At 42.3% G+C, this 24,715-nt stretch overlaps 2 protein-coding genes across 14 annotated transcripts in view; both read left to right on the top strand.

Moving 5' to 3' along the window:
• PRDM10 (PR/SET domain 10) overlaps window positions 1-1,656 on the top strand; it is a 42,653-nt gene extending 40,997 nt beyond the window's left edge. For all 8 annotated transcript variants that reach the window (XM_058857260.1, XM_058857263.1, XM_058857262.1 and 5 more), the window contains one exon: window positions 740-1,656. In XM_058857260.1, coding sequence (XP_058713243.1) covers window positions 740-976 — 237 coding nt within the window. In that variant the 3' untranslated portion in view covers window positions 977-1,656. The remainder of the gene's footprint in view (window positions 1-739) is intronic.
• A 3,432-nt stretch (window positions 1,657-5,088) lies between these two features.
• On the top strand, window positions 5,089-23,686 carry NFRKB (nuclear factor related to kappaB binding protein). Of its 6 annotated transcripts, none has more exons than XM_058857258.1 (27): window positions 5,092-5,149; window positions 5,250-5,426; window positions 5,803-5,943; window positions 6,347-6,548; window positions 6,640-6,767; window positions 7,849-8,023; window positions 8,218-8,319; window positions 8,895-8,968; window positions 9,379-9,451; window positions 9,693-9,873; window positions 10,071-10,179; window positions 10,717-10,843; window positions 11,773-11,838; window positions 12,780-12,859; window positions 12,944-12,984; window positions 13,405-13,465; window positions 14,285-14,459; window positions 14,783-14,889; window positions 15,329-15,452; window positions 16,136-16,212; window positions 16,842-17,062; window positions 17,570-17,840; window positions 18,499-18,717; window positions 19,149-19,925; window positions 20,744-20,850; window positions 21,589-21,724; window positions 22,443-23,686. In XM_058857258.1, the coding sequence occupies exons 3-27, from the start codon at window positions 5,821-5,823 to the stop codon at window positions 22,566-22,568; spliced, it is 3,882 nt and encodes a 1,293-aa protein (XP_058713241.1). In that variant the 5' UTR covers window positions 5,092-5,149; window positions 5,250-5,426; window positions 5,803-5,820; the 3' UTR covers window positions 22,569-23,686. The 6 variants fall into 6 exon arrangements, 5 of the variants coding, with proteins under 5 accessions (XP_058713238.1, XP_058713241.1, XP_058713240.1 ...); XM_058857257.1 differs by having other exon boundaries at window positions 9,379-9,463; window positions 13,408-13,465; window positions 22,443-23,685; XM_058857253.1 differs by having other exon boundaries at window positions 9,379-9,463; window positions 22,443-23,685.
• The last annotated feature ends 1,029 nt before the right edge of the window (window positions 23,687-24,715 follow it).

The raw sequence follows: 24,715 nt of genomic DNA, 5'->3' as shown, positions 1-24,715 counted from the left end.
AACCATCATGGCCTTTTTTCATACAGAATATTATCAAGAGTAAAGCTCTTCAGCTTGAAGGTTTAAAGAATGCCAAAATCACGACTGGGGCACAGAGTGGAGGTACCTAAAGAGGTGCAGGCTGCACAGTATAGTCTGTGTGTAACCATTTACAAGGCTCATGCTGTCTGGCTCTTTTATGTATGACTCCTTTTAGTTTAAAATCTTCACTTAATCACATTGGTAGAACAAAATTATTTAGTGGTACTGCTTAGTCTTAAAAATATTTATGATTAACCGGTATCTATTAAACCAAATTTCAGAACAGCTCCTGGAAACATTTCAGTAGCTGTTGTATGTAAGGTTAGAAAATAAGAAGAGTTCCTGCTATTCCTTGTAAGCAATCAAGCATAAGGAGACAGGTCATTGGTCTGTGTTGATCTTGGTCACTGGGAGTGCAACTTCTGCTAGAACATGTGCAATACAGGAAAAATCTTTCAGAATAGTTGAATTGAAAATTGCTATTTATATATGTAGTGATGGTCTAATTGTGTAATGAGTTTAGCCATTTGTAAATTAACCAAAAGCCAAGTCCAATGTCCTTTGAATCAAAAGACAGGCATTATGTTACTCTCAAATACATTTAAATGAAACAGAGCTTAGTTTACTAAGTTACTTGCTCACACCAAAATGACTGTTAGAACAGAGAAATTACAGAAGATACAATGGTTATTAATTATTTTCTATATTCCCCATGCAGACTCACTATGTGATATCTGAAGGTCAGCCTGATTTGGATGGTAAACAAAACTCTTCACTCTCCAGCGAGGTTCAGGTGGGCATTTCCCAGCCCACAGCCCACACGGATCCCTTGGAATCCCAGACGAGCAACCAGCAGCAAACCACCCAGTACATCATCACGACCACCACCAATGGGAGTGGCGGGAGTGAAGTGCACATCTCCAAACCCAGGACTTTCTCAGCAGAGCATGAGTGAAAGAGCCTCATGGTACCATTTGCCTGTCCTTGTCCCCTCCCTGAAAGCCCAGATGTGAGGGTACCTTGGGGCTCTATATGTTTTAATGTATATGCTCACCTTCCACTAAAATCTTTGGAGCTCTTGTTAATGCTTTAAGAGGGTTCACTGTGACCATGAAATACCCTCAAAATCCTTCTGGGATGCTTTTAATGCAGCTTTTAAGAAAAAGGACAAGAGAAATGAAACCTCTACTGGCCCTGGACTTTATTTTTGGCATGTCTGCTGACCCTTATTTTTCCTTTATGTAAGTGCGTCCAGAAGACAATTTTATTTCAACTGTATGGGAAAAAGCTTGCCTAACTGAAGGCTTCCTGGCAGATTGTCATATGTATCTTTTTAACAGGAGCCATTAAACAGGAGAACATAATGTAAATTACTAGAATATGGCAGAACTGCTTCCTGTGGCTTCTAGCAGCCAAGGTGAAAGGGAGTGTCCCTGTGCCATATGAGCAGAATGCCTGCAGAAAGGAGCAGCAGCAGCCAACCAGTGGCTCCTGGTGTCCCCATATGGGGATTGGATTGAACAATGAAGCTGTGAAGATGTGCCGAAGCAGTCCATTAAATTATTATTTTTCCAGCCCTCCAGAACTGTTTACATGCTGTCTGCCCTGCCGTGTTTTACCCAGCAGTTCCAGAAAGCAGGAAAAGCACAGTCTTAAATCCATGTTGTTTGGAACAAACTGATTGAAATGCCAGGAGCACCTAAGGGGTAGTACAGAGCCACTGTTACTTCTTTTCCCTCCAGTGTTTGCCGGGAAAATTGCTTTTTTGCCTGTAAACAAAGAAAAAAAAAAGGCTCAGCTAAACCTGCACAGCAGCTTCTGCTGTGATCTGAGATAGTTGTGCCAGGAAAAAACGAGGATGCACAGCACTCCTCTGAAGGGAAGAGGTCGTTATCTCTGTGGCCACCTCAAAGTAAACATATTTCTCCTCTTCAAAACTGGATGGAGAGTTGGTTACTTTGATTTTATTTTTTTTTTTCCAAATGACCTTGTTAACAATGCACTGTAATTCCTTTGGACAGTTCCAGAAAACAAATAGCCCTGGACTCAGGAAACACACAAGAAACATACTAGTGGACCACTATTTATGGGACATGGAAAGCTATCTATGAGGGTTGCCTGATGTGATGGACCTGGTCTACATACAGAATTCATGTTGCATTTAGGGACCAGGAGAAAGGGAAAGAGAAGGTTTATCTTTTAAGGCCATGTAATATGTTTTTCCTTACATGGTTCTCCTTCACAGGTTGTCTTGGTTGGTTGTTCAAGGCATTCTGGTGGTTTCAAGAACATGACTAGAACTCCATTGACTCCTGATGGGATATACCATGTATGTCTGAATTTCCATTCATTGCTGTAAAACTCATCCCAGAACATCTGTGCATAACAGGATACATTTATTTATAAAACAAATGCAAAGAAGTGTGCTGTGTCTTAAAGGCCCTTGAGACAGAAGAACTTGAGAGTCTCGTTTTTTTTATTTGTTCTCTCTTGTACTGCACTGAGTGTGAATGTGGGACTCTTCCATAGGTATTCCCATGGATTCAGGTGTGGATTACCCATGTTATTAGGCACTACATATTGCAGTATCAGGTTGTATGGAGTTAAAGCTCTTTGACATGAGAGAGAACTCCACACTCAGGCTGCACAAGAGCAAATGTTGTTCCTTGTGGGCAAAGCCTTGTAGCAGGTATTGCTTTGGTAATTAACGTATCTATTAATGTGGCATGGAAGTAGTATTGAGATAAATCAATTGGCAAATACTGGCCAGCTCAGAACTGTTCTGAGGTCACTTTGAAGTGACTTGCCAAAATGTGGATTACTTTGTTCCTGGGCTTTCTCTTCTCTTGCTGTACCACCATACTGCAGCACTAATGAACCAGGTAGAATTAACATGGACCAGTGCTCCCATTTGGTCAAGTGCAAGGAGTGACCTTAAATTCTGTGGATTTGGCAACCCAGCCACTGTGGCAGTGTGGGCAAGCAACCACAGTGCCCAGTAAGTAATCTGAACTCATGTTGCCGAGGACTTTGGAGTTACAGTGTTTGGTCTTGCAATGTTGTTCATGTGGGAAGAGAGTAGGGAGAATTTTGTCTTGGCTTTCTTCAGGCTGCTGCTGATTTAATAACGAGCCAGAAATGCTACAAGTAGTAGGAAGATAGCAGACTTGGAAATGGGAGACTGGGAATACTTGGGATACTGCCCTGCAGGAGTAGTTAAGACTCTTAAAAGTTTGACAGTAGCTGAACATCAAATATGTTCCCATTAATGATGCTGCAGACATGGGATTTAAAAACTATTTTGCTCTATTCACCTTTGTTGTAACGGTTCATGAATGAGGACAGTTGTACCAGTTATTTAAAAGTGAAAACTATTTAAAACAGAAAACCATTTTAAAACACCCTTTTTGAACTCAAATATTCTTCATCAAAGTTTCTCTGCACTGCAGCAGCATCACACTCGGGCTATTGGCCTGATTCCAGGTGAAGTAATTCCTAGTGTCCCAAGTTGAATGAATTGCCTGCATAAGAAGCATGCCTGGAAATGGAAGTACCACAGATTTTCCTTCCAAAATAAGGAACTACAGTGATTGCACAGATGGCAAAGGTTGCACGGATTTTTTTTTCTCTACTTCTGCAGTGCAGAAGGTACAGGATGTATTATTGTATTTAAACCAGAGCAATCCAAAGATCTAAGTTATGTCCCACAGAAGTGTAAATCCAGAGTCCTCTCAGTTGCCTGCAAGGTCTGTGTTTTGTTTGGAGATGCTGTCCCTTGGAGGCATTTTGGGTCAGATTCTGTATTTTCCTGGAGGAAAAAAAAAAACAACCCCAGCCTGCGCAACCTGATATTGCACCTCTTGGACTGCTTGGGCCGCACCTATTTCTTAACTGTGTATGTTTATTGTACATTTGGTGACTGTTGTTGTGTTCAGAGTCTCGTGCAACCCGGCAGGTGTAAAAAAAAAAAAAAAAAAAAAACCAAACCGACCTGAAAAGAATAAATCTGTTTCTCTTTTTTTTTTTTTTTTTTTTTTATCACTCATGATGCTCAATCTGTTCATTGAGGTAAGGTGTTCAGTGCAATGGAGGGTGAGTGGGCTGTGGATAAATGGGATGATAACAATAGAGAAGTTACAGGGAAAAATACATTTGCTACTCTCTGGATAGAACAAAGAATTTCTGACCTCCCACAACACAATCCAAGGGAGAGTAAGTGTGGAGTGGAGCCCCTGTGTTTCTGTTAAAACCCTTGCAATTTTTAAAACTATTTTTCAATTTATAAGGTAGTACTTTCTAGCTGATCAGCTGCACATCATCTGAAAACTGAGGGAGATAAGGATGATGGCCATTGGATCAACAAACCATGACAGAATCCCTCTAGGAGTGACTCATGTCCCATCCCAGCGTTATCTCGGGTACTATTCTAACATATCCACTCCCAAGGTATGACCATCACTCACTAAGATGTGTGACTCAAGTCACTCAAGCTCCACCTCAATGTAAAGAAAGTATTTGAACAAGTTAAAAACAGGGAGAAGTTAGGGAAGAGTCCACCGTAACATCGGCGCTGAATCTGTCTCTTGCTCATTGAGTAAGATCTGCACTCTGATTTACCGTGGGCCAGGTTTTGTCACGAATTAGAGATTGTCTGTACATTGCTTTGAACACGTTTTTGCTGTCAGGTACTGTCACCTGCAATCCTGAATCTTAACCTGTGAAGATTTTATTAAATTACTGTTATTCTGGAGACCGTTAATGTGAGTCCTTGGAGGGGGTTGGCAGTGGGTAAAGGAGTGGAGACCCAGGAAGAACCTCTTTGCTGTATGAAAATTTGCTGCATTAAAATTTAAAATCTTCAGCCTTCTCAACACTTTACTGTTACATTAGCATATCATCTCAATGACTAATCCACTGAACCGGGCTGCAGTCAAGCCCTATAAATCTGCGACTGATAGTTGGCTTCAGCATTTCATAATTGCCGCATTTTTAGGGCACTTCCACGCGCTGCAGCTGCGCTATCGCGGCCTGGCGCGACTCGGGGTCGTGCGCACGCGCAGTGCGGTGGGGCGTTCGCGCAGGCGCGGCAGCGCCGCCGCCTTCCGCCTTCGGCCGGGCCGCGTGAGGGGTATGAAATAAATCTGTTTTCTTCGCTGTCCCACCCCTTTTTTAGCGTTTTTTTTATTGCCCTTTCCTTTATTTCGCGTGTTTCATGCGTTTCTTTGCAGCTCAGAAGGCCTGGCTGTGTCGCGCCGGAGGGGACGGGGCTCCTGGCCCTGTCACACCTTCAGCCTTAGACAAACCCCACCTTAGACCTGACCTTCGGTTCTGCACATTTAAACCGCTTTCAGGATTTATATATAGTCTGTCCTGGTGTTTAGCAGTGTTGAGAACAGTTCCTGCAGGTGGGAAGGAAAGTGAGATGGGTCAGCTGTACTTCCCAGTCTACCTGCCTGGAAAAGCACTTCTCCATTGGCATGACTTGTGTTGTAATTGAAGAGTAAATGTTTCTATATATCTATATGTGTACTTTCTACATATATGAATATAAATATGTATATATATGTGTGTGTGTGTGTGTACTTATGTGTATATATATATAGACACATGTATATATGCATAACCTTGCTATGTATGTATAGAGATATTGCAGGCCAATTCTATAGCTTCCATTTAAACAACCACCCATCAAAGGTGGCTCGTCCATCACTCCTTACATCGGGATGGATGTATCTGGGCTTGGGATTTCTGTTCGTTGAGGGTTTTGCTGTCGTTGTCCAGGAGCAGGAGAGGTGGAGGATGGATTCCCTGGATCACATGCTCACAGACCCCCTGGAGCTGGAGGGCAATTGTGCACGGATTATGGAGGACTGCATGCTGGGCACCACACGGGTCAGTCTTCCCGAGGACCTCCTGGAGGATGTGAGTAGTGCTGAGACACCTCACCTTATCATAACCTCTGTATAAATGATGTGTTTAACTTCCTTTTGGGGCTTACAGAGCAAACTGAAAAGGGGAGGTGTTTCTGACTGCCTTGGAAAAAGTGTCAAAAATGTCTTTGATTACAGGACAATATCTTTTAAATCAATTTTGTTATGTTCTTATTGTTTTTAAATTGTCTTTAAGAAGATTGTTACAAGCTGTGAATTTATTTTCTTGTTGTTAGTAGTATCGATTTCTTGACCTTTCCTTTTTATGCTCTGTTGTTTCCTGTGTTTCATAAAATACTGTCTCATGGCTGGAGTTACTTAAAAAGTATGAAGGGCTAGAAAATGGTCAAAGACGTGGCTGCATTTTCTTTACTGTTGTTTCTTGCTTTCTTTAGCCTGAGATCTTCTTTGAGGTTGTCAGCTTGTCAACATGGCAGGAGGTCCTGACAGATGAGCAGCAAGAGCACCTAAAAAAATTCCTGCCTCACTTCCCTGAGAACAACCGAGAGCATCAGAACAAGCTCATCTCAGCACTGTTCAGTGGGGAGAACTTTCGATTTGGGAACCCGTTGCACATTGCCCAGAAACTCTTCCGGGGTCAGTCAGCCTCATGAGCTTCCCTGCAGGTTTGGGGCAATTTCTCAGCTAGCAGCTGAAAACCCAGGTGTGTGTTTTGTCTTTGTTACAGATGGCCACTTCAATCCTGAGGTGGTGAAGTACCGGCAGCTCTGTTACAAGTCGCAGTACAAGCGCTACCTGAGTGCCCAGCAGCAGTACTTCTACAGGCTGCTCAAGCAGATCCTCGCTTCCCGCAATGTGAGTGTGCTCTGGGATGAATAACTTGTTTTTATAAAGTGTCTTGGTACAGTCACAGTTCTCTGAGGCCTTTCCTTTGATGAACTGAATGAGTAATGCTTCTGGATTTTCCAGTGGCCCAGAAAGAACTCCAGACCCATTGCTATATTTACAGATTTCAGATTCTAACTCTCATAGCTCTCACTTGTGTGTAACTGTCCTCTTTTCATGTCCACCTTCTCCCCACTTCCTGCACTTGCCCCTTTACAACTTACTATTTTGTTAACAAGTCATTCTGCCATTGTTTGTTTACCATTTCTGAAACAAGTACAGTTGCTAAATACAGTTAGAAAAAATGTAGATCCAAAACTCTAATTCTCATGCCTATAAATCCCTGGTAAAGTCTTCCTCTGTGGATATTTTATCATATGGATATTTCTCAAATTGTTGCCAGCTGAAATGTGTTTGTTGCTCATTTATCTTTCATTACACTTAATCATGTAGGGATGTAGAAGAATATCTGTCTTTATAAAATGCCCTACAATGTTGTGGGAAATAGAGAATCCCAGAATGGTGTGGGTCGGAAGAAAAAAAAAAAAAAAGCTCATCTCATTCCAATCCCCTGCCATGGGCAAGGACACCTTTCACTAGACCAGGTTGCTCCTGGCCTTGAACACTTCCAGGGAGGGGACATCCACAACTTCATTGGGCAGCTATATGGAATACATAGGAAGTTATTTCCTCTGTAGCTGTGAGTGGTAATTTTTTTTTTCTTTTCAAAAAGAGACAGTGTACTATGTTGTTGTCATATATTTGTGTGGAAACCACCCCTTACACCAATGATTTAAGTTCTTCTCAACAGTCCACATAAAATGTGCGCAGAGGAAGGTGTAGGAATTTCACCTGGGGTTTTTTTCTCCCCTTTAAATGATGGTCTAAAATGCTTGGTTTAAAGTCCTGTGTGTGGCAGATACTGATCCTTGTACAGATCTGAGGTGCTGATGGCACTGCATGGTAACCTTGCTGGAAGTATCTGAGCTGGGCTTATCTGTACTGGCTTGCAGCACTGTAGCTGACATGTCACATGAATCCCTCCCTTCAGCACTTGCTGGAATTAGCCAGGAAAGGAGGCCCTGACATGACCCTAAGGAGAAAGCACTTCCCACCGACATACGACTCAGAAGAACGAGACAGACGGACACACCGGCGCTACTTGAAGATCCTGAGAGAAGTGAAAGAGGAATGTGGAGACACTGCCTTGTCTTCTGATGAGGAAGGTAATGCCCTGGGCTAAACTAAAGACTCCAGGTATGAATGAAAAAAGACACACTTTTGACGTGGGGACAGAGCCTTTGCTAAAAAATTGGATTCTGAGCTCTACTTCCACTGGCTGGGATCTAATAAACACATGGTAATAGTTACACAGATTGGTGATGGGTCTTGCAGAAGTAAATTTATATCTCTGTTTTAGATTTAATCTCTTGGCCTCCAAGTTCTCCAGCACGTTGTTCAAGTCCACCAGTTCCCCTCAGAGTGATCCCCACATTGTCAACCTTGGACATGAAAACTGCAGGTGAGAACCAAACAAGGGGTCAGTATGGGTAAAGGGGGGAGAATTACCTTGACACCCTGCAAGAAATCACCTTTAAAATCTGTTGTTTGATGGGAAATCTTGTAATGCTTCATTTTTGCAGTATCCACAACAGTTGGCTCTTTTCCCCGTTTAATCTTTTTCTTCTTTCAAGGCCAGTATTTGAACACAAGAGTCATAGTTTCTGTAATACTACTGATTCCTCTGTTGTATTTTGTCTTTAGTGGTTGAAGCATTAGCATAGTCCAGTTCAAAATACTTGAGAATCCCCCCTAAAGTGACTGTAATCAATTCTGCAAACTCTTCAAACTGGTTTCTGACTTCTCTTTCATGCTTGCAACAGCAGTGAAATCTGATGACTGAATGAAACATTGGAATGAATGAATGAATGAATGAATGAATGAATGAATGAATGAATGAATGAAATTCGTATATGGAGAAATTAGTTACTGGAATTTGGAGATTGATGGAAGTGTAAATGGATAGAAAATGGCATTCTAAGAAGTGTGGAAAGTAACAATAATGGAAAACTCTGAAAATAATTATTTTCATTGCAGACAAGATAGAACTTGGGGAAAGTGATTTAAAGATGATGTTGAAGAAGCACCATGAGAAACGAAAACGTCAACCTGTAAGATGTCAAAAAGTCTTGGGGATGGGACCAGATTTTATCTTTGATGGTTTTATTTCTTTGCCACGAAGATCAGGGTACTTCTGGGTGACAAAATGATTGCTATTTTTTGTGTGCACCCACCCATCAGCCCTTTATTGTAACCTGGGTTCAGTTGTCAGCATATAGATGCTGCTCCTGGCCATGTTTAACTGGATAGAAGGATTTTATAATTTTAGTTACATGTTTTGGGGAGACAAAATTTTGGATGTCAGGGTTAGAAGACTTCCCAACTTTTATTGCAGTAAATGGTTTAATAAGCTGATCCTGGTTGAGTTTGGTACATTTTAGTACTTGGGTACATCTTCGCCTTGTTGCTGTCTTAACACTGTCCTTTCTCAGTTTAATTTCTCTCCCATTGTCCTGTGTAGGATCACCCTGATCTAGTCACGACAGACCTGACCCTTGAGGACATCATGACTCGAGTGAATGCTGGAAGGAAAGGTTCCTTAGCAAGTCTGTAGATCCTTTGCCTCTTCCATTTCATATATGTTGGTTTATAAACTAAAGGTTTTCTGTTGAGGGGAAAAGTAAAGATTTATGACAACAGCTGGGAAGGTGGAATGATTGAGGTGTAAACGAGTGCACACAATTTCTAGATACATACTTAAATAGTTTATGACTCTCATTTAGGTATAGTGAGAAGCTGTCTAATTATTCTTTTTAACTTCTATCATATCTAAAGCCTTATTTGACCTTGTGACCCTCAAGAAAAAGGTGAAGGACAAGGAAGATAAGAAAAAAAAGAAGCCGAAAATTATTAAATCTGAGGTGGAAGATTTGGCTGACTCTCTTGGCAATGCAGATGGACTTACATCAGTGTCTCAGAATTTTTCTCCTCTCCCTCTGTCATCTGTCAAAGAGGAGTAAGTGCTTCAAAGGGCCCTGAATACCTTGCATGGAGGGAAAAAAGAGCATGTTTCAGCTCACATTTTTGTGGGACTTTTGCAGGTTGTGTTTTTGTGCAGTTTGGGATGTGTGAAATGCATGGTGTTCAACTTTGTATATGGAGGTGAATATTTCTCAGGGAATTTACTCTGCTTGTGTTCTCTTTCATTTGAAGACCTCTTGAAGATATGAAACCATGCCTTGAAATAAATGAAATATCATCCAGCTTCTTTTTCCTTCTTTTGGAGATACTGTTTGTGGAAGGACCTGCTACTCTCTCTGTGGTAAGCAACCACCCACTTATCTGGAAATCTTTGCAGGAAGCAAAATCAAAGAATAGAGGAGCTTATACCTTTGTAATAGTGATTTTTCTCCAGACTTAGTTTGCTGTAAATTATAATAAGATTTAGATTACATGTTAAAGAAATTAAACCTTGTGGGAGTGCTACCACATTCTGGTTTTAACGTGTTTCATGAATTTAGTCAGTTGAATCTGTGAGTCTTTCCATATCCATTCTGTAGATCATGGTTAGGTATGTTTTATATATTAAGGGCAGAGATGGTTAAGTGTTTTCCCCTTCTTTGGTGCAGTGTTTACTTGAAAAAGTCAGGTGATTATTTCACATACATAGTAATGACACTTTTTTGTAGTATATATTTATATACTTTTATGTAGTATATGTATACATTTTTGTAAAAGTATCTTTACATAACAATTCACTTTTTGTTCCCTGCATACATTCAGCTGGTTTATTTTCTGTGAAGACAGTCATAGTTTAAAGTATGAGATCATTAATAAAATAATTATTTTTCCTCTTCAGCTTGAAGATAAAGTTCTGGATTGGCAATCTTCTCATGCCAGTGCACTAAATAACTGGTTTTCCTTTGCCCCTAATTGGTCTGAATTGGTTTTACCTGCCTTGCAGTATTTGGCAGGCGACAGCAGAGGTAAGAAGAGATGTAAAAATACTAATGATGCTTGTTCCTCTGTTGTAGTCAGTGCTGGTTTGTATAATAGCTCATCTTTTCATTCATCACCACGATAAATCCCTGTATTGCTGGCAGCATTTCTGTTATAGGCTTTTTGGCTGACATGTCTTGATTGTGGTCGACTTGTTTTGCATGTGGATAGTAGATACGACCCAGCATCATTCCCAAGTTCAGACCGTACCTTCAGGCAAGGTATTTGAAGCAGGAAGGAATTAGTCTCTTCCCCCACAGTGTGAAGTTGTAGTTGTCTTTGGGGATAATAAAGAATGAACTAGATAATTCCCTGAGCAATCCAATGAAACATGAGGCTGGCCCACCTTGGGCTTGGACCAGCTGAGTTTAGTCATTCCTTGCAAACTGAATTATTCTGTGGTTCTGATTTGCTTAGTGGGAAGTTTTAAAAATAGAGACAGAGTAGATTGTGGTGGCTTTACAGCATGTTGTCCATAATGCTGATGAGTACTGTAAATCCCAAGTTCTGTTCCCATGAGCCCCATGTTTTTTCACTGTTCAGTAACAGTCCCTGGGGCCTATATTTCTTTTTCTTCTTCATATTGAAGACAAAGTTCTCAACGGGCAATTTTTTCATCCCAGTGCACTAAATAGCAGGTCTGAACATGGTGAACAGCAGGAACAGGCTCTCAGCTGACAGCCTGTTGTTGGAAGGCTCATTATCCTGTTCTGTTCTGTCCTTGTGGTTGCCCTCATACTCTGAGATGCTCACCTTCCCTTTGGACAAGGATAAATTTAGAGATGCACTTACATAATAATTTAAAATGCTCCATCTGTCACTGTGAATCTTTAACTTGACAGTTTGCATTACCAATGTAGGATTTTGAGGTTGGACCATTTTATAATGTCCCTGACATGCACATTTGTCATTGTAGATGCTCCTTCCAGCTTCTCACCTTTTGTTGAATTCAAAGAAAAAACTCAGCAGTGGAAATTGCTTGGTGAGTACCTTGTGTTCTTCTATGACATGTACTATAGTAAAGGTTTGTTGTTTTCTCCGGGAGTTTGCTTTTCATCTTGCTGTATCCTGGAGAGAAGCACAAACAGAGCTGTTAATTCCATGGTTAGACACTTTCTTTTCTTTTAGCTGAGTTAATACGTGTTTTGAATTTGAGGTGTTCACATGACATCAGTATCAGCAGCAGAGCATAAACAAAGACACTGGGCTGTATTTCTTTCTGTTGCTGGCTTAACCATGTTTGTCAGCCTTCAAATTTGTCAGAACACCTTCATATTTTCCCTTCTCTTGAGCATACTTCTGATGTTTCAGAGTAATTAGTGATTATTAAAATTGCAAAGGAATTAAGCTTCTCTGTAGAGCAAACTGATATTATTCTCATTTTCAAAAGTGGGAATCAAAGACCAAATTGATGATCAATGAACTCATACTGATTGAATTACAGATGTTTTGTGTTTATGTTCATTTCTTTAATTACTACACAGAATTTTTCATTCTTAACTATGGTGATTCTAGTGATCATAATAGTGATTCTAGTGATCATATTTGCAGAGATTTGGAGTCAGGAAGCTTTTCCTCTGATCCCTTTCAGAGTTCTTGGTAGAGGTTATGTAGGCAAGTGTTTCTGCTCGTGGATTCAGTAATTGGGATTACTTTGGAAAGTGTGAACAGGTGACTGTGTCCCAAACAGCATCTTGCCTTCTGTGCTCGGAGTTGAAGCACCATCCTTTGTACCAGCACAGGGGAATCACTGGGATTTAGCATTTCCAAAGCCTGGAGTTGTTCAAATATTGCAGTTTGAACATCTGTGACTGGTGATGCATCGAGGAGGGAAGGGAACAGGAGAGGACTGGGAATTAAAAGAAGCTGGCTTCCTAAGAATTAAAAGACTTCTATTTTTACATTTTCATGATTTCTTACTAGGTAGTTACCAAGATCATGAGAAGGAACTGGCAGCACTGTTTCATCTCTGGTTGGAGACTAAAGACCAGACTTTTTTCAAAGTGAGTCAGACAAAAATCACCTTCGAGGGGCACGAAACCTGACTGTGTTCTACCCAACACTGACATTTCTCTCTTTCTCAATAGGAAAATGAAGACAGCTTGGATGCCATGCCACTGCCCAGAGTGTAAGTGTGTAACACAGTTTGAAAGTCTTTGTAGTGCTGCTGAAGCTGGGAGGTTTAGGCCTTGTGCCTCTGGATCTTAAAATAAAACAATTTTACATCATGGGGCCGGAGAAAATGTGATAGTTTGGTTTTATAAATGCAGTAACTGGACTTCAGAAAGTCGACTGATTTTATCCAAGTTCACATATATTATTAGAGCAAAGCTGCAATCTAGCTTAGGTTCTGCTAATGAGATTTGTAGTTGTTGCTTGCCTTTGGGTAGTGCACACAGCATATTTGAAGATCTCTGCAGGGCTTACTTTTGTTACTATAAATACATTCAGATTTTGTTCAGAACAGTTTGCAGAAGGATGAGGGAATTCATCTTTTGGGACAGTTGTGGGCTTGTTGTGCTCTGAACTGAAGGTTCCTTTGTTTCAGAAGGACTGACTATGTAGTCCGGCCTAGCACTGGAGAGGAGAAACGAGTGTTTCAAGAGCAGGTAAGAAGACAATCTTCATTTTAAAGGCACTTGCTAAAACAGTTGGCCACTAAACTACCAGGATTCGTGTGGGATGGCAGTTTTATACTCTACACAAATGTAGTTAATGTGAAGAATTGGTATGTTGCTTCTGCCATGAAGTTGGTATCTTGGCCTTGCATAAAACTTGCTAATGATGTAGCCTAGCTGCTTGTTTCAAAACCATCAGTATTTCCAGTGGGTAAAATTAATTTGGTAAAAAGTAATTGGATAAAAATAATGAAATTGATAGTGTCGGTTGTGCCTTTTCCATCCCCCGCCATCGGAGGATGACTTGTCTCTTTATTTTTTGGGCATGTATGTGTGCAAGCGAAAATTACTGTCAGTAAGTGCACCCATCCACTTAGTTATCTTGTCTGTAGTAGATGCAAGTGGGAATTAGAGGGAAAACACATGATGGGCATTCTTCCCCCTTCTCTCCATGTGCTGTCTGCCCAACGGAGTTTACAAGTTAAATTTTGGAAATGTCTCTTTAGCCAGATACAAGGACAAAGAGGAAGGGAACAAAAGGTGTATTGCTTGTATTTTCTGGCACCTTTCTAGTCTGTACAGTTGCTTGATTGTGAATGTGTTGTACCTGCACACTTTTCTTAGGAGCATCTTATTTTGCATGAAGTAGTTTGTGATTTTCTTGATCCAAAATAAGTTTATATAGCAGTATTTGAGCCTTTAGTTTAAAAAGGTTTTCTCTAGAGTATGATAACAACTTACCTTGTAATATAACATAAGGCTTTGCTGTATGTTTCCTGGTAAAGTCAATGCTCTTGTGTCCACCTCCAGGAGCGTTACCGTTACAGCCAGCCCCACAAAGCTTTCACCTTCCGGATGCATGGCTTCGAGTCAGTTGTTGGTCCTGTGAAGGGGGTATTTGACAAGGAAACCTCCTTAAACAAGGCCCGGGAACATTCTCTCCTGCGCTCAGACAGACCAGCATATGTCACCATTTTGTCCCTTGGTAAGGTCATAGCCAAAAAAAACTTTTTTAAAGAAGAAAGCCATTCCTCTGACCCCTCAAACAACTACTTTAGGAATCTGCATTGGGGTTGAATGCTGTTCCCCAAGTTCACTGCTATTAGGACAAACGGTATGGCTGATGTACTTTAAAATGATCCTTTATAATCTCTCCTCGTATTTTTGAGGGATTTTAGGAGCTAGATATTAGTGAGTAAGTAGGCACTGTGAGAGCAGTCCCAAAACGTATCTGGAGCATGATATGGAGTACCTGAGTACTGATGCCCAGTTACAGCTGGAAGTTTAGGCTCTAGTTCTGTGTTTCAGTTCGTGATGCTGCTGCTCGCCTTCCTAATGGAGAGGGAACTCGAGCTGAAATCTGTGAGCTGCTCAAAGATTCCCAGTTCCTAGCTCCAGATGTCACAAGTGCTCAGGTAAGCTGGATGTCATGTCTGCCCTCAGATTCTCATAAAAATACACTGCATGGACCCAGGCAGTAGGGCCAATAGTTTTTATGCTGCTGTGATGAGCAGAAGGGAGCTGTGTACTACTGTGGCAAGGTGCTGCAAATCTGCACCAACTTTGGATGATGAAAAAGTATCTAGGAAAGCCACAGAGTAAACACTGTCATAGAGCTGCTTACATTTTAGATTGAGGAACAGTCAGTTTTCAGAGCTTTGGTGGAAGCTCCATTTAACTCAAGGTGGCAAATGCTATCCTGTGCTGCAACATCTGCTCTCAGTCAGTTCTCACTCAGATGGAGATTGCTCACAGCTTACTCAGGTTTTATACTAAATAGGATCACTTTTCTATTCATCAGCTTTGGCTAGTCCAATGAGGCATATCTTGTAATCTGTGAATTCTGAACTTCAGGTTAACACTGTTGTTAGTGGTGCTCTGGACCGATTGCATTATGAGAAAGATCCCTGTGTGAAATACGATATTGGACGGAAGTTGTGGATCTACCTGCACCGGGACAGGAGTGAGGAAGAGTTTGGTAAGCCCAGTTTTGTTGATATATTTTATATATTAGTAAAGGCCTGACTGTACAAACCAGTCTTTGAAATAAGTCGTGATATTAAAGGCTAAAGTCCTTGAAACCTTCCTGCAGAAGAGAGAGTAAAGCAAAACAATATCCTTGTGTGTAGGAGAAAAAATGTAAACCTGTGTGTATTAGCCAATAGTAACTTGCTTAGCCCGCAGACCCTGTAGAACCCTATAAAAGGTGTGCTAAAGATAGAAATAAACGGTGTTCACAATTACTTCTGTGAAGGTTGGTGAATAGCTGGCGGTCTCTCAATACAGTTTGGTCATATCATAAGAATTAAAAATGTTTATAAAGATGGATAATGAACACGAATTTGTCAGTCTAGTTTGTTGTTTTTTTTCTAGTCAGTTTGCTCATGTTAGCCCTTCAGCACTTAAACCCAGTCTTGGAGAGCAGTGTGTCACTTTGAAGCATTTGTTTGAAAAATACCATCCCATGTGCAAAAACTGCAGATGTGTGTTCTTATGTGTCTTATTTTCAGCCTTTTTGGCTAATTTACTAGATGTATTTCTTCACACTGTTACGTGACTGTGTGTGTTTAATTCCTTTTCTGAAGAAGACTGCAGTTTTTACTTAGCCTCTTCCTTAAATCAGTTTGCTGGTGTTCAGGAGCCATTAATTTGTCCTTGCAGAACGGATCCATCATGCTCAAGCTGCTGCAGCAAAGGCCAAGAAAGCTCTTCAGAAGCCAAAACCTCCAGCTAAAATGGTAGATTTCTTTGCTCAGGGTTGCACAGCTGTTTTTGGGATTGAGAAGAACATTAGTCTTAATGGAATCCATAAAATCTGTATCCATAGCAGGTGATGAAAATTACCATGTTTGAGTTAGCAGTTCATAATGTATATGAATGTCAGTGCACAAAATGAAGAGGGAGAGAGGGAACTTTTCCTTCACCCAGCTCCTGCTGCTATCCTCTCATTTGTGCTCCCTATCAAAGGGATGGTCTTTCAGAACTAGTTTTGAGGTCAATTTGTAACAGAGTGTGTGGAACACATCTGTTCTCTCCCTTGCAGTGCTGAAGCTGTCAGGGTTTGGATGTCTGATATTAAATATGTCTGAAGTACTTGTCTATTGGCACATTAACCAAGGTGGAAATCTGCATGTTCTGAATGTTTGTCACAACTGAGGTACACTTTTCCCTGAGAGCAGGAGCAGCCAGGCACACCAATTCATCCATGGCTGCAGCTGGGGAAAGGCAGACAGTCATGTTTGATTTCAGGATTTAGCAGCAAGGTGTCAGTCACCACCATACAGAGCTCAGGTTGAAGTGCTCAGCCTACTGTAGGGTGCAGCAATCAACCCCAGATTTTGTGATGCTGGATGTGGTTTCTTTGTAGAAGTCGAGTAGTAAGGAGGGCACTGTGAAAGCCCTCCCCACCAGCACAGCAGAGCCCAGTCAGCTGAGCCTCAGTGACTCCAGCATGCCACCAACTCCTGTGACTCCTGTGACACCAACTGCACCTGCATTGCCTGCAACACCCATCTCACCTCCACCGGTGTCTGCAGTCAGCAAGAGTGTAGCTGGTGCTGGGTCAGAGACGGCAAAACCCAGCCAGAGGTACTGCTTCTGTCCCCTATGTCACTTAGGAATGCTGCTGGCTGTTTTTCAGTAATTTGTATAATTCAGTAATGAGGGAGTTGGGGTTATTTAGCCTGGAGAAGAGGATGCTCAGGGGTGACCTTATCACTCTCTACAACTCCCTGAAAGGAGGTTGGAGGCTGATGAGAGTTGGACTCTTCGCCCAGGAAACAGCAACAGGACAAGAGGCCATAGTCTGAAGCTGTGCCAGGGGAGGTTCAGGTTGGGCATCAGGAGGAATTTCTTCACAGAAAGTGTGATTAGACATTGAAAGAGGTTTCCCAGGGAGCTGGTGGAGTCCCCATCCCTGGAGTTGTCCAAGGAGCAAGCGGACATGGCACTCAGTGTTCTGGGCTGGGTGACAAGGTGGGGATCAGTCACAGGTTGGACTCAATGTTTTCAGAGATTTTTTCTGACCTCAATGATTCTGTGATTGTGTGAATTTCCTACATCTTCACTGACCTACTGGCTCTGTCTTTTCTGTAGTGTTCTCCTCGTGTCTTCCCCCACCATGCCCCAGCTGGGGACGTTGCTGTCCCCAGCTCAGAGCTCACAGGTGCAGCCAGGGCCAGTGCCCACCTCACGTGTGGTGAGTCACAGCAGCTCCTCAGGCCTGCCACAGGTCCGCGTGGTCACTGCCCAAGCCAGCCTCCCAGCTGTGTCCCAGCAAGCCCCAGTGGTCACCCAGCAGCAGCCCACATCAGTGCCTCAAGTCCGTGTTCCAGCTACATCTACACAAACCAAAGTGCTCCCTCAGGTGAGTTGGAAGGGGTACAGTAGCTCTGACATCTGATCTGACTTGCAGTGTTTTGATGTGATGCACAGGCATTTGGTGCTCATTCGGAGCAGGCAAGAGCACAGAAACAGTTTTACTTATGCAATACTGTTCAGTGCTGTTTTTCACCTATTTACCTGGCATCATTAAATTGTGCATAACAAAAAATCCATAGAACTTAGAATCACAGAATCGTTAAGCTTGGAAAAGACTGTCAAGATCATTAAGTCTAGCCATGAACACAGCAATACCACCATGTTCACTACTAAACCATATCCTCAAGTGCATCATTCACACATTTTTTTGAACACTTCCAGGGATGGTCACTCCACCACTACCCTGGACAGTCTGTTCCAATGCTTTACAGCCCTTTCGGGGAAAAAAATAAAATAATAAAATAAAATAAAATCAAAGTTAACCTTCCTGGTGCAACTTGAGGCCAATTCCTCTTGTCCTGCCATTTGCTACCTGGAAGAAGAGACTGACATCCGCCTCAGTACAATTCCAAGCAGTTGGAACCCTTGCAAGGGAATTCTCATGAACTCCTCCGAACTCGCAAGCTAAGGTACAATACAAGAAGAATCACTAGACCATTCCTACTGTGGTAGTCTGCTCATAGTCTTCCTCCTCTCTTCTGTAGGCTGTGATGACTCTGCCTGTAAAAGCTCAAACTAGCCCCGTGCAGGTGCCGAGAGCAGGAAGCTCCATGGCCAGCCAGGCAGGTATCAGTGTGACAGGGCTGCCTGCAGTGCCCAGCCCTGCTGTGAAGCCGGTTACCAGCTCTCCATGCAGTTCTGCTGCCAGCACCTCCTCCACCACTGTCATTCAGAATGTGGCTGGCCAGAACATCATCAAGCAGGTGAGAGGGAGGGAGAGACAAGGAACTGGGCTCCACGACCTGATTATTTCCTGTTTGTTGTGCAGATGTGAACATTTGGGAGCTGTAATGCTGTGTGAGTTGGCAGACTGTGGAGACTGACGCAGTGCTGGTTTTGTGTGTTTGAGCCCTGTTTTCACATAAGGTGAAATGTGTTTGTGCAGGTTCTTTAGTGATCTCTCCTTCATTTTTTTTGGAAAAGAAACCAGCCCCACAAATATTTCTTATTTCAGATGGGATTGGGAATGCCATCTGATACACAACCAGAACGATTTTTAGTAATGTAGTGAGTGCTAGTCTTAGTCCACTTGCATTCTAATGGAAGCAAATGTCATCCTGTTGGGAAATTCTGCTTTGAGTGTGCCTTGGACCTTGTCCTAGTTTGACAGAAACATTTCTCTGATCTCTCCCAGGTGGCTATTACAGGACAACTTGGCATGAAGACTCAGGCTGGAAGTGGCATCCCACTCACAGCAACCAATTTTCGGATCCAAGGGAAGGACGTGTTGCGCCTTCCCCCGTCCTCCATCACCACAGATGCAAAGGGACAGACAGTGCTGCGCATCACTCCAGACATGATGGCCACCCTGGCCAAGTCACAAGTCACTACTGTCAAACTGACTCAGGACCTCTTCACAGCAGCTGCAGGAAGCAGTGCTGGTGGGAAAGGCATCTCTGCAACTTTGCACGTGACCTCCAACCCTGTCCAGACTGCTGAGTCTCCAGCCAAGACAAGCACGGCATCTTCTGTCTCTTCCAGCCCAGCTGGAGGCACCGTGGTTAAAGTGACTCCTGACTTAAAGACTGCAGAGCCAACAAGCTCTGCTTTCCGTCTGATGCCTGCCCTGGGCATGACTGTGGCAGATCAGAAGAGCAAAGCCATAACCACAGTGGCATCCACGGAGGCCAAGCCAGCTGCCACAATCAGAATTGTGCAGGGGCTGGGGGTGATACCCCCCAAAGCTGGGCAGACCATCACGGTAGCTACTCATGCTAAGCAGGTGCCATCATCCTCGGCGGTGAACGTTGCTGGCACAGGCCACACCTCCTTACCCACCGTGAGTGCCACAGTGTCCAAAGCAGTTGCTGTGGCCTCAGGAGCTGCAGGGACCCCCATAACCATCGGCACAGGAGCCACGGCTGTGCGGCAGGTGCCTGTCAGCACCACAGTGGTATCTACATCCCAGGCAGTGAGTAATGCTGAGCTCTCACTGGGGGTGGGGAAAGAAGGGGGGTGCCAAAATACACTGATGTTTTATGTCTGAAAACTGCACTTTGCATTCACAGAGACTCAAATTAATACAGCAGAGTCATACAATGATTTAGGTTGTGAAGGCCATTAAAGTTCATTCAGTCCCACCAGGGACACCTTCCACTAGATCAGGTTGCTCTAAACCTGGCCTTGAACACTTCCAGGGATGGGGCAGCCACAACTTGTATTCTGGGTATGGGTCTAGAACTGATTTCATGGTGTTCAAATTGCAGCTAAATGCCTCCAAAAAGTCAGATACTTCCCTTATCTCTGCTTGCAAGTGAATGAAATAAACTTTGCATATCTGAAGTCTTGCCTCATGCAGCTCTGTGTCTTGACCCCTCACTTTGGCAATAATTTCCCTTGGAATGGCATCACAGAGCATTCAGAACTAGAAGTGCTTGTTACTTGTATTCACTTTTTTACTGATTTCCCCCTTTAATGCTATTTTAATGCCCAGATCTGAAGGCACCGTAAACTATCATGGCTACAAAAACTAAATTATGTAGCTAAACTTCGTTTCCTAAGGATAAAAATCATGATGGTGCAAAGTTGATGTGGATTTTCAGGGTTCAGGCGGCTGTGTAGTGAATGAGAGGGAGGTGAATTTTAAGGACCCTGAATTGGAGCGCAGATTTCATCAGCAAAGCTGCTGCTGGTTTCTGCTCACAGGACTCCCACAAAACAGCCAGTGTTGTCAGGCAGTTTCTCTGCTGAGCTCCCCATGGCTCCTCACGTGTTCTTCCCATTCCCCAGGGCAAACTTCCAGCACGGATCACAGTGCCTCTGTCAGTGATCAGCCAGCCAGTGAAGGGCAAGAGCGTGGTCACTGCCCCCATCATCAAGGGCAATCTCGGTGCCAAGTGAGTGCTTTGCATCTTGTAGTTCTGCTTTAGAAATTGGCTGAGGAAGGTCTGTGTTCAGTGAGTTCCTGGGGAGCTAGCAAGCGGAGGCTGGAATAGGATTGCAGTCTGTTAACAGGTCCATCAGCTGCAAGAAACTGAATGGATATGGTGTCTGCAATGAGATTGTAATTTTTCATTATTTATTTTGAGACACAAATTCTAGCAAATACACCAAAGAAAAGATGTTCTGTGCCTTGAAACCAGCTGTTCAATTTGTTCAGTGTTAGTTTGAGCAAGAATTAACACACTGGAAAATATCTGTAATCTGAAGCCATCTCTCTGTTCAAGAGAAGTTAACTGCCTTAGTGAGAATTCCTCTGGCATTCAAATATTGAAGGCTTTTTGTTTATTCTTCCATAAATTCTCATAGTGTCTCCTTTAGTTAATATTTCAAGTGCTCAGCTGTTTTTTGCTTTGAGAAGTGTTCAGGTCTGATCAGGCTAACCCAGCATGGTCCAGAGTTAATGGGTGTGATTTGTGTGCTAAATTAATTCTCTATCACTTACAAATACTGACGTTAAACTTGTCACTAATGTATTTGCCAGTTTTATGGGGCGGGAAAAAAACCACACTACTTAAAATGGTTAGAACATGTGGTAGAACTATAAACTGCTAGCAGTTGAAGAATGGTTTGGAGTTGGAAAGGTCAAGCCTGCTGTGCTGTTTACTAACGTTTCAACAATTATTTTTCCTTAGCATCAGTGGATTAGGCAGAAACATTATCCTGACTACAATGCCAGCAGGGACTAAACTGATTGCTGGGAACAAGCCCGTGAGTTTTCTGACTGCACAGCAACTACAGCAGCTGCAGCAGCAAGGCCAAGCCACGCAGGTAAGGGCACCTAGAATGATCGTTCCGTTTGCTATTTTATGACTTAACATCTCCATGAGGATTTACACTGGATACATGGGGTTGTGGAAGAACAGGCACACAGTTTGGTTTTAGTGTCTGCATTATGCACATGGAATCAATCATCACCTTTACCTTCTTTCCATCCAAATACTGTTTTTAAATGTTTCTGAAGCACTTCCAGTATAACGAATGTAAAACCAAAAGTCCTGTCAGGAATTTTCTATACACTCTAGCAGTCTTAGTGCATTGTACTTTAGCTTCTGTAGGTCACTTTACCTTGAAGAAATCACATAACTGCTGTGCATATCCATTTTTCTGTCTGGAAACATAGTGCTCCTGAATTCCAAATAATTAATCTGCATTGACAGCTGATAGTAACAAGTCTGTAGAAGTGAAGATCCAAGTCCTTCTGAAAATGTGTAAAAGCAGCTGACATACAGGTCTTTATTCAAACTAGTTTTCAGGCCTTCCTCTCTAATCTGGAAATCTCCTGTCACCATCTTATGTGGGCAGTGGATGGAATGATCATCTTATGACAGATTCTGTTCTGGCAGTGGTTTTGGTGCTTGGTCTTGTTCTGAAAACTGAGTTTTTGTTGGCAGCAGAAGCAGGTACTTTACTAGAGCACAATGCAGGTGCAATCACCGTGTCACCAGGTTGTTCTTGAGACAAGTTTTTTTCTTTCTGTTTCACACAGGTGCGAATTCAAACAGTTCCAGCCTCCCATCTCCAGCAGGGAACAGTCTCTGGCTCTACTAAAGCAGTGTCCACTGTGGTTGTGACAACAGCTCCATCTCCAAAGCAGACACAGGATCAGTTGTGAGCACTGGTTTGAACATGGATCACTTCCTAGGAACTTCCCTGAGCCTGTTGTCATCCTCCATCCAACCAACCACCTGAGGCTGCCTAACCCCAGCCATGGCTTGGGATTGGACTGGGTTCTGCCCTTGCTTCTCCATGGTTAGCACTGCAATATCTGGGTAGAAATTCCACAGGAAAAAAAAAAAAAGCTGTACCTGCAAAATAAGATGTTTCAATCCAGATGTGTAAATCCAGGTTCTGTGGAATTGATGATTTAAGAAATGTCTTCCTGTTCTTTTTCCATCCAAAGGACTTTTGGCAAATACAGTTCCTATGAATTTTCAGTTGTAGACAAAGTAGTTATCCTGGATCTTCATTAAGCAGGGAAAGTTGCTTGGAAGGGTTATTCAGTGGCTTTTCAAAATCATGGGGAGGATGTCTCCTTTTTACTGGCTGTTGCTACTGTTACCTAGTGACTCAGGGCACCAGAGTTATTGTAACTCACATCCATGTAAAAGACAAGGTGGGAGTCAAGGTGTTCTTTTGCTGTAACAGAGTGAGTGACCATGGGGGAGAGGGAGAGGAGATACAGAAAGTCACTGTGTGAACAAGTCTGTTTGCAAATGGGACTGTAGTGGAAAGGAAAAAGTTGGATGTTCACAAGAAAGATCCTCTTTTAGTTTTCCTCAATAAATAAACCTTTTTATCAGTGGAAACTAACTATACTTTGGTTTATAAGGTTGGAATATGTTTTCAAATACACCCAAACTGTTGTTTCTTGGTTTCTGAAGATATACTGTAACCCACGACCCTGGCCATTAGTTTTGGTTTTACTTTAGCAATTTTATCTGTCTATGTAAATATTTTTGAATTTTACATGTACTGGAGGTGAATTTGTGACTTCTCTGACATGACCTTGAAGCTGAATGAGATCAGAAGATGTGTTGGATCAGGAGAAGAATAAAAGTGTAGAAAGCCTTACAGATCTCTGCCATCTTCTTTCAGTTCTCTACAGCATGTTTTGTGTACAGTAATTTTCCAGCTTGCCAAGGGCTAATAGCCTGTCCATCATCTTGGTAAGATGGTTCTTTTTAACCTGGTCTTTTTTCATAGGCTTTTTTTTAAAGATGTGGTTTTCTCCAAGGTACGTATTATAGAATATAATACATTTAAAGAACCAAATTGTACAGTTCAGGACTGTTGTGATTGGAGCTCTGTGTGTGTTACTTTTTTGCTAGGCTTCAGGCTGGGATTGTGGATCTTTCTGTACTGTATCTAACCCACTTCAGGGCAGCTTTGAAGAAAAACAGATATTTCAGTAAGAAAAGAAGTGGCTGGATATAAATACTGAGTTAGTGGGACACATCAGCATTTGAAAGCAAGTGCTTGAGTTACGGTTTATATGCCTCAGGAACAGTTTGGAATGATAAAGGTTTTCTGTCCTGCTTTGTCATGTTTTGTACATGTTTTGCACACTTATTAACCAGGAGCCAGCAGAAAGGTTGTGGTTTGGGAGGGAGGTGAGGACATTCCGAAGTCCTTTTAGTTGTGAAGTTAAAAGAAGAAATTAAGGAGGCAAGCAATTTCCTGCTATTGCTTATGTGAAAGAGCCTCGAAATTCAAAACATAATCAAGATAATCCTGCTGTGTTCTGTTGATAATTAATAAATTAATAATTAACCTACAGTCAAGTGCTGAAAGCTGGTTACATTCTGAAGACCCTTTCATTTCTATCCTTACGAATTTCTTGCTGGACAACAGGAGGCTTTGACATTATTAAGCTTAAGAAAACAAGAAACTTGCATCTAATCCCAGAAGTTTACTGTGTCTCAGGTGGTTGCTGCTGATTTTAAGTGTCTTGCTGTTGATCACTATCCTAGTTTTGAGCAACTTTTACATCCTGGCTGCTTCTCTTAGGTTCCTACTCTTATATTTTGAAATCTGTTTTTTGCGAAAAAGAGCATCATGCACTGGATGGGCTTCTGATTTTGAATGGCCATGTGGTGGCTTGGGTAGGACGTGTTTACTCCTAGCTTTCAAGAACAAAGTACAGCCTGTTATGATTCAGCTGCCACCTGTGAGATGAGCTGCTCCACTCTGGTTGAAAAATAACTCCTAAGCTACTTTGAGTCGAGAGCCCTTGTTTTTAATAAGTCACTTGACTTCTAC

Source organism: Poecile atricapillus, chromosome 25, assembly GCF_030490865.1.
Source record: "Poecile atricapillus isolate bPoeAtr1 chromosome 25, bPoeAtr1.hap1, whole genome shotgun sequence".
Lineage (NCBI taxonomy): Eukaryota > Metazoa > Chordata > Aves > Passeriformes > Paridae > Poecile > Poecile atricapillus.
The sequence above is the reverse complement of the archived record's forward strand: the minus strand, read 5'-3'. Positions and strand labels throughout refer to the sequence as shown.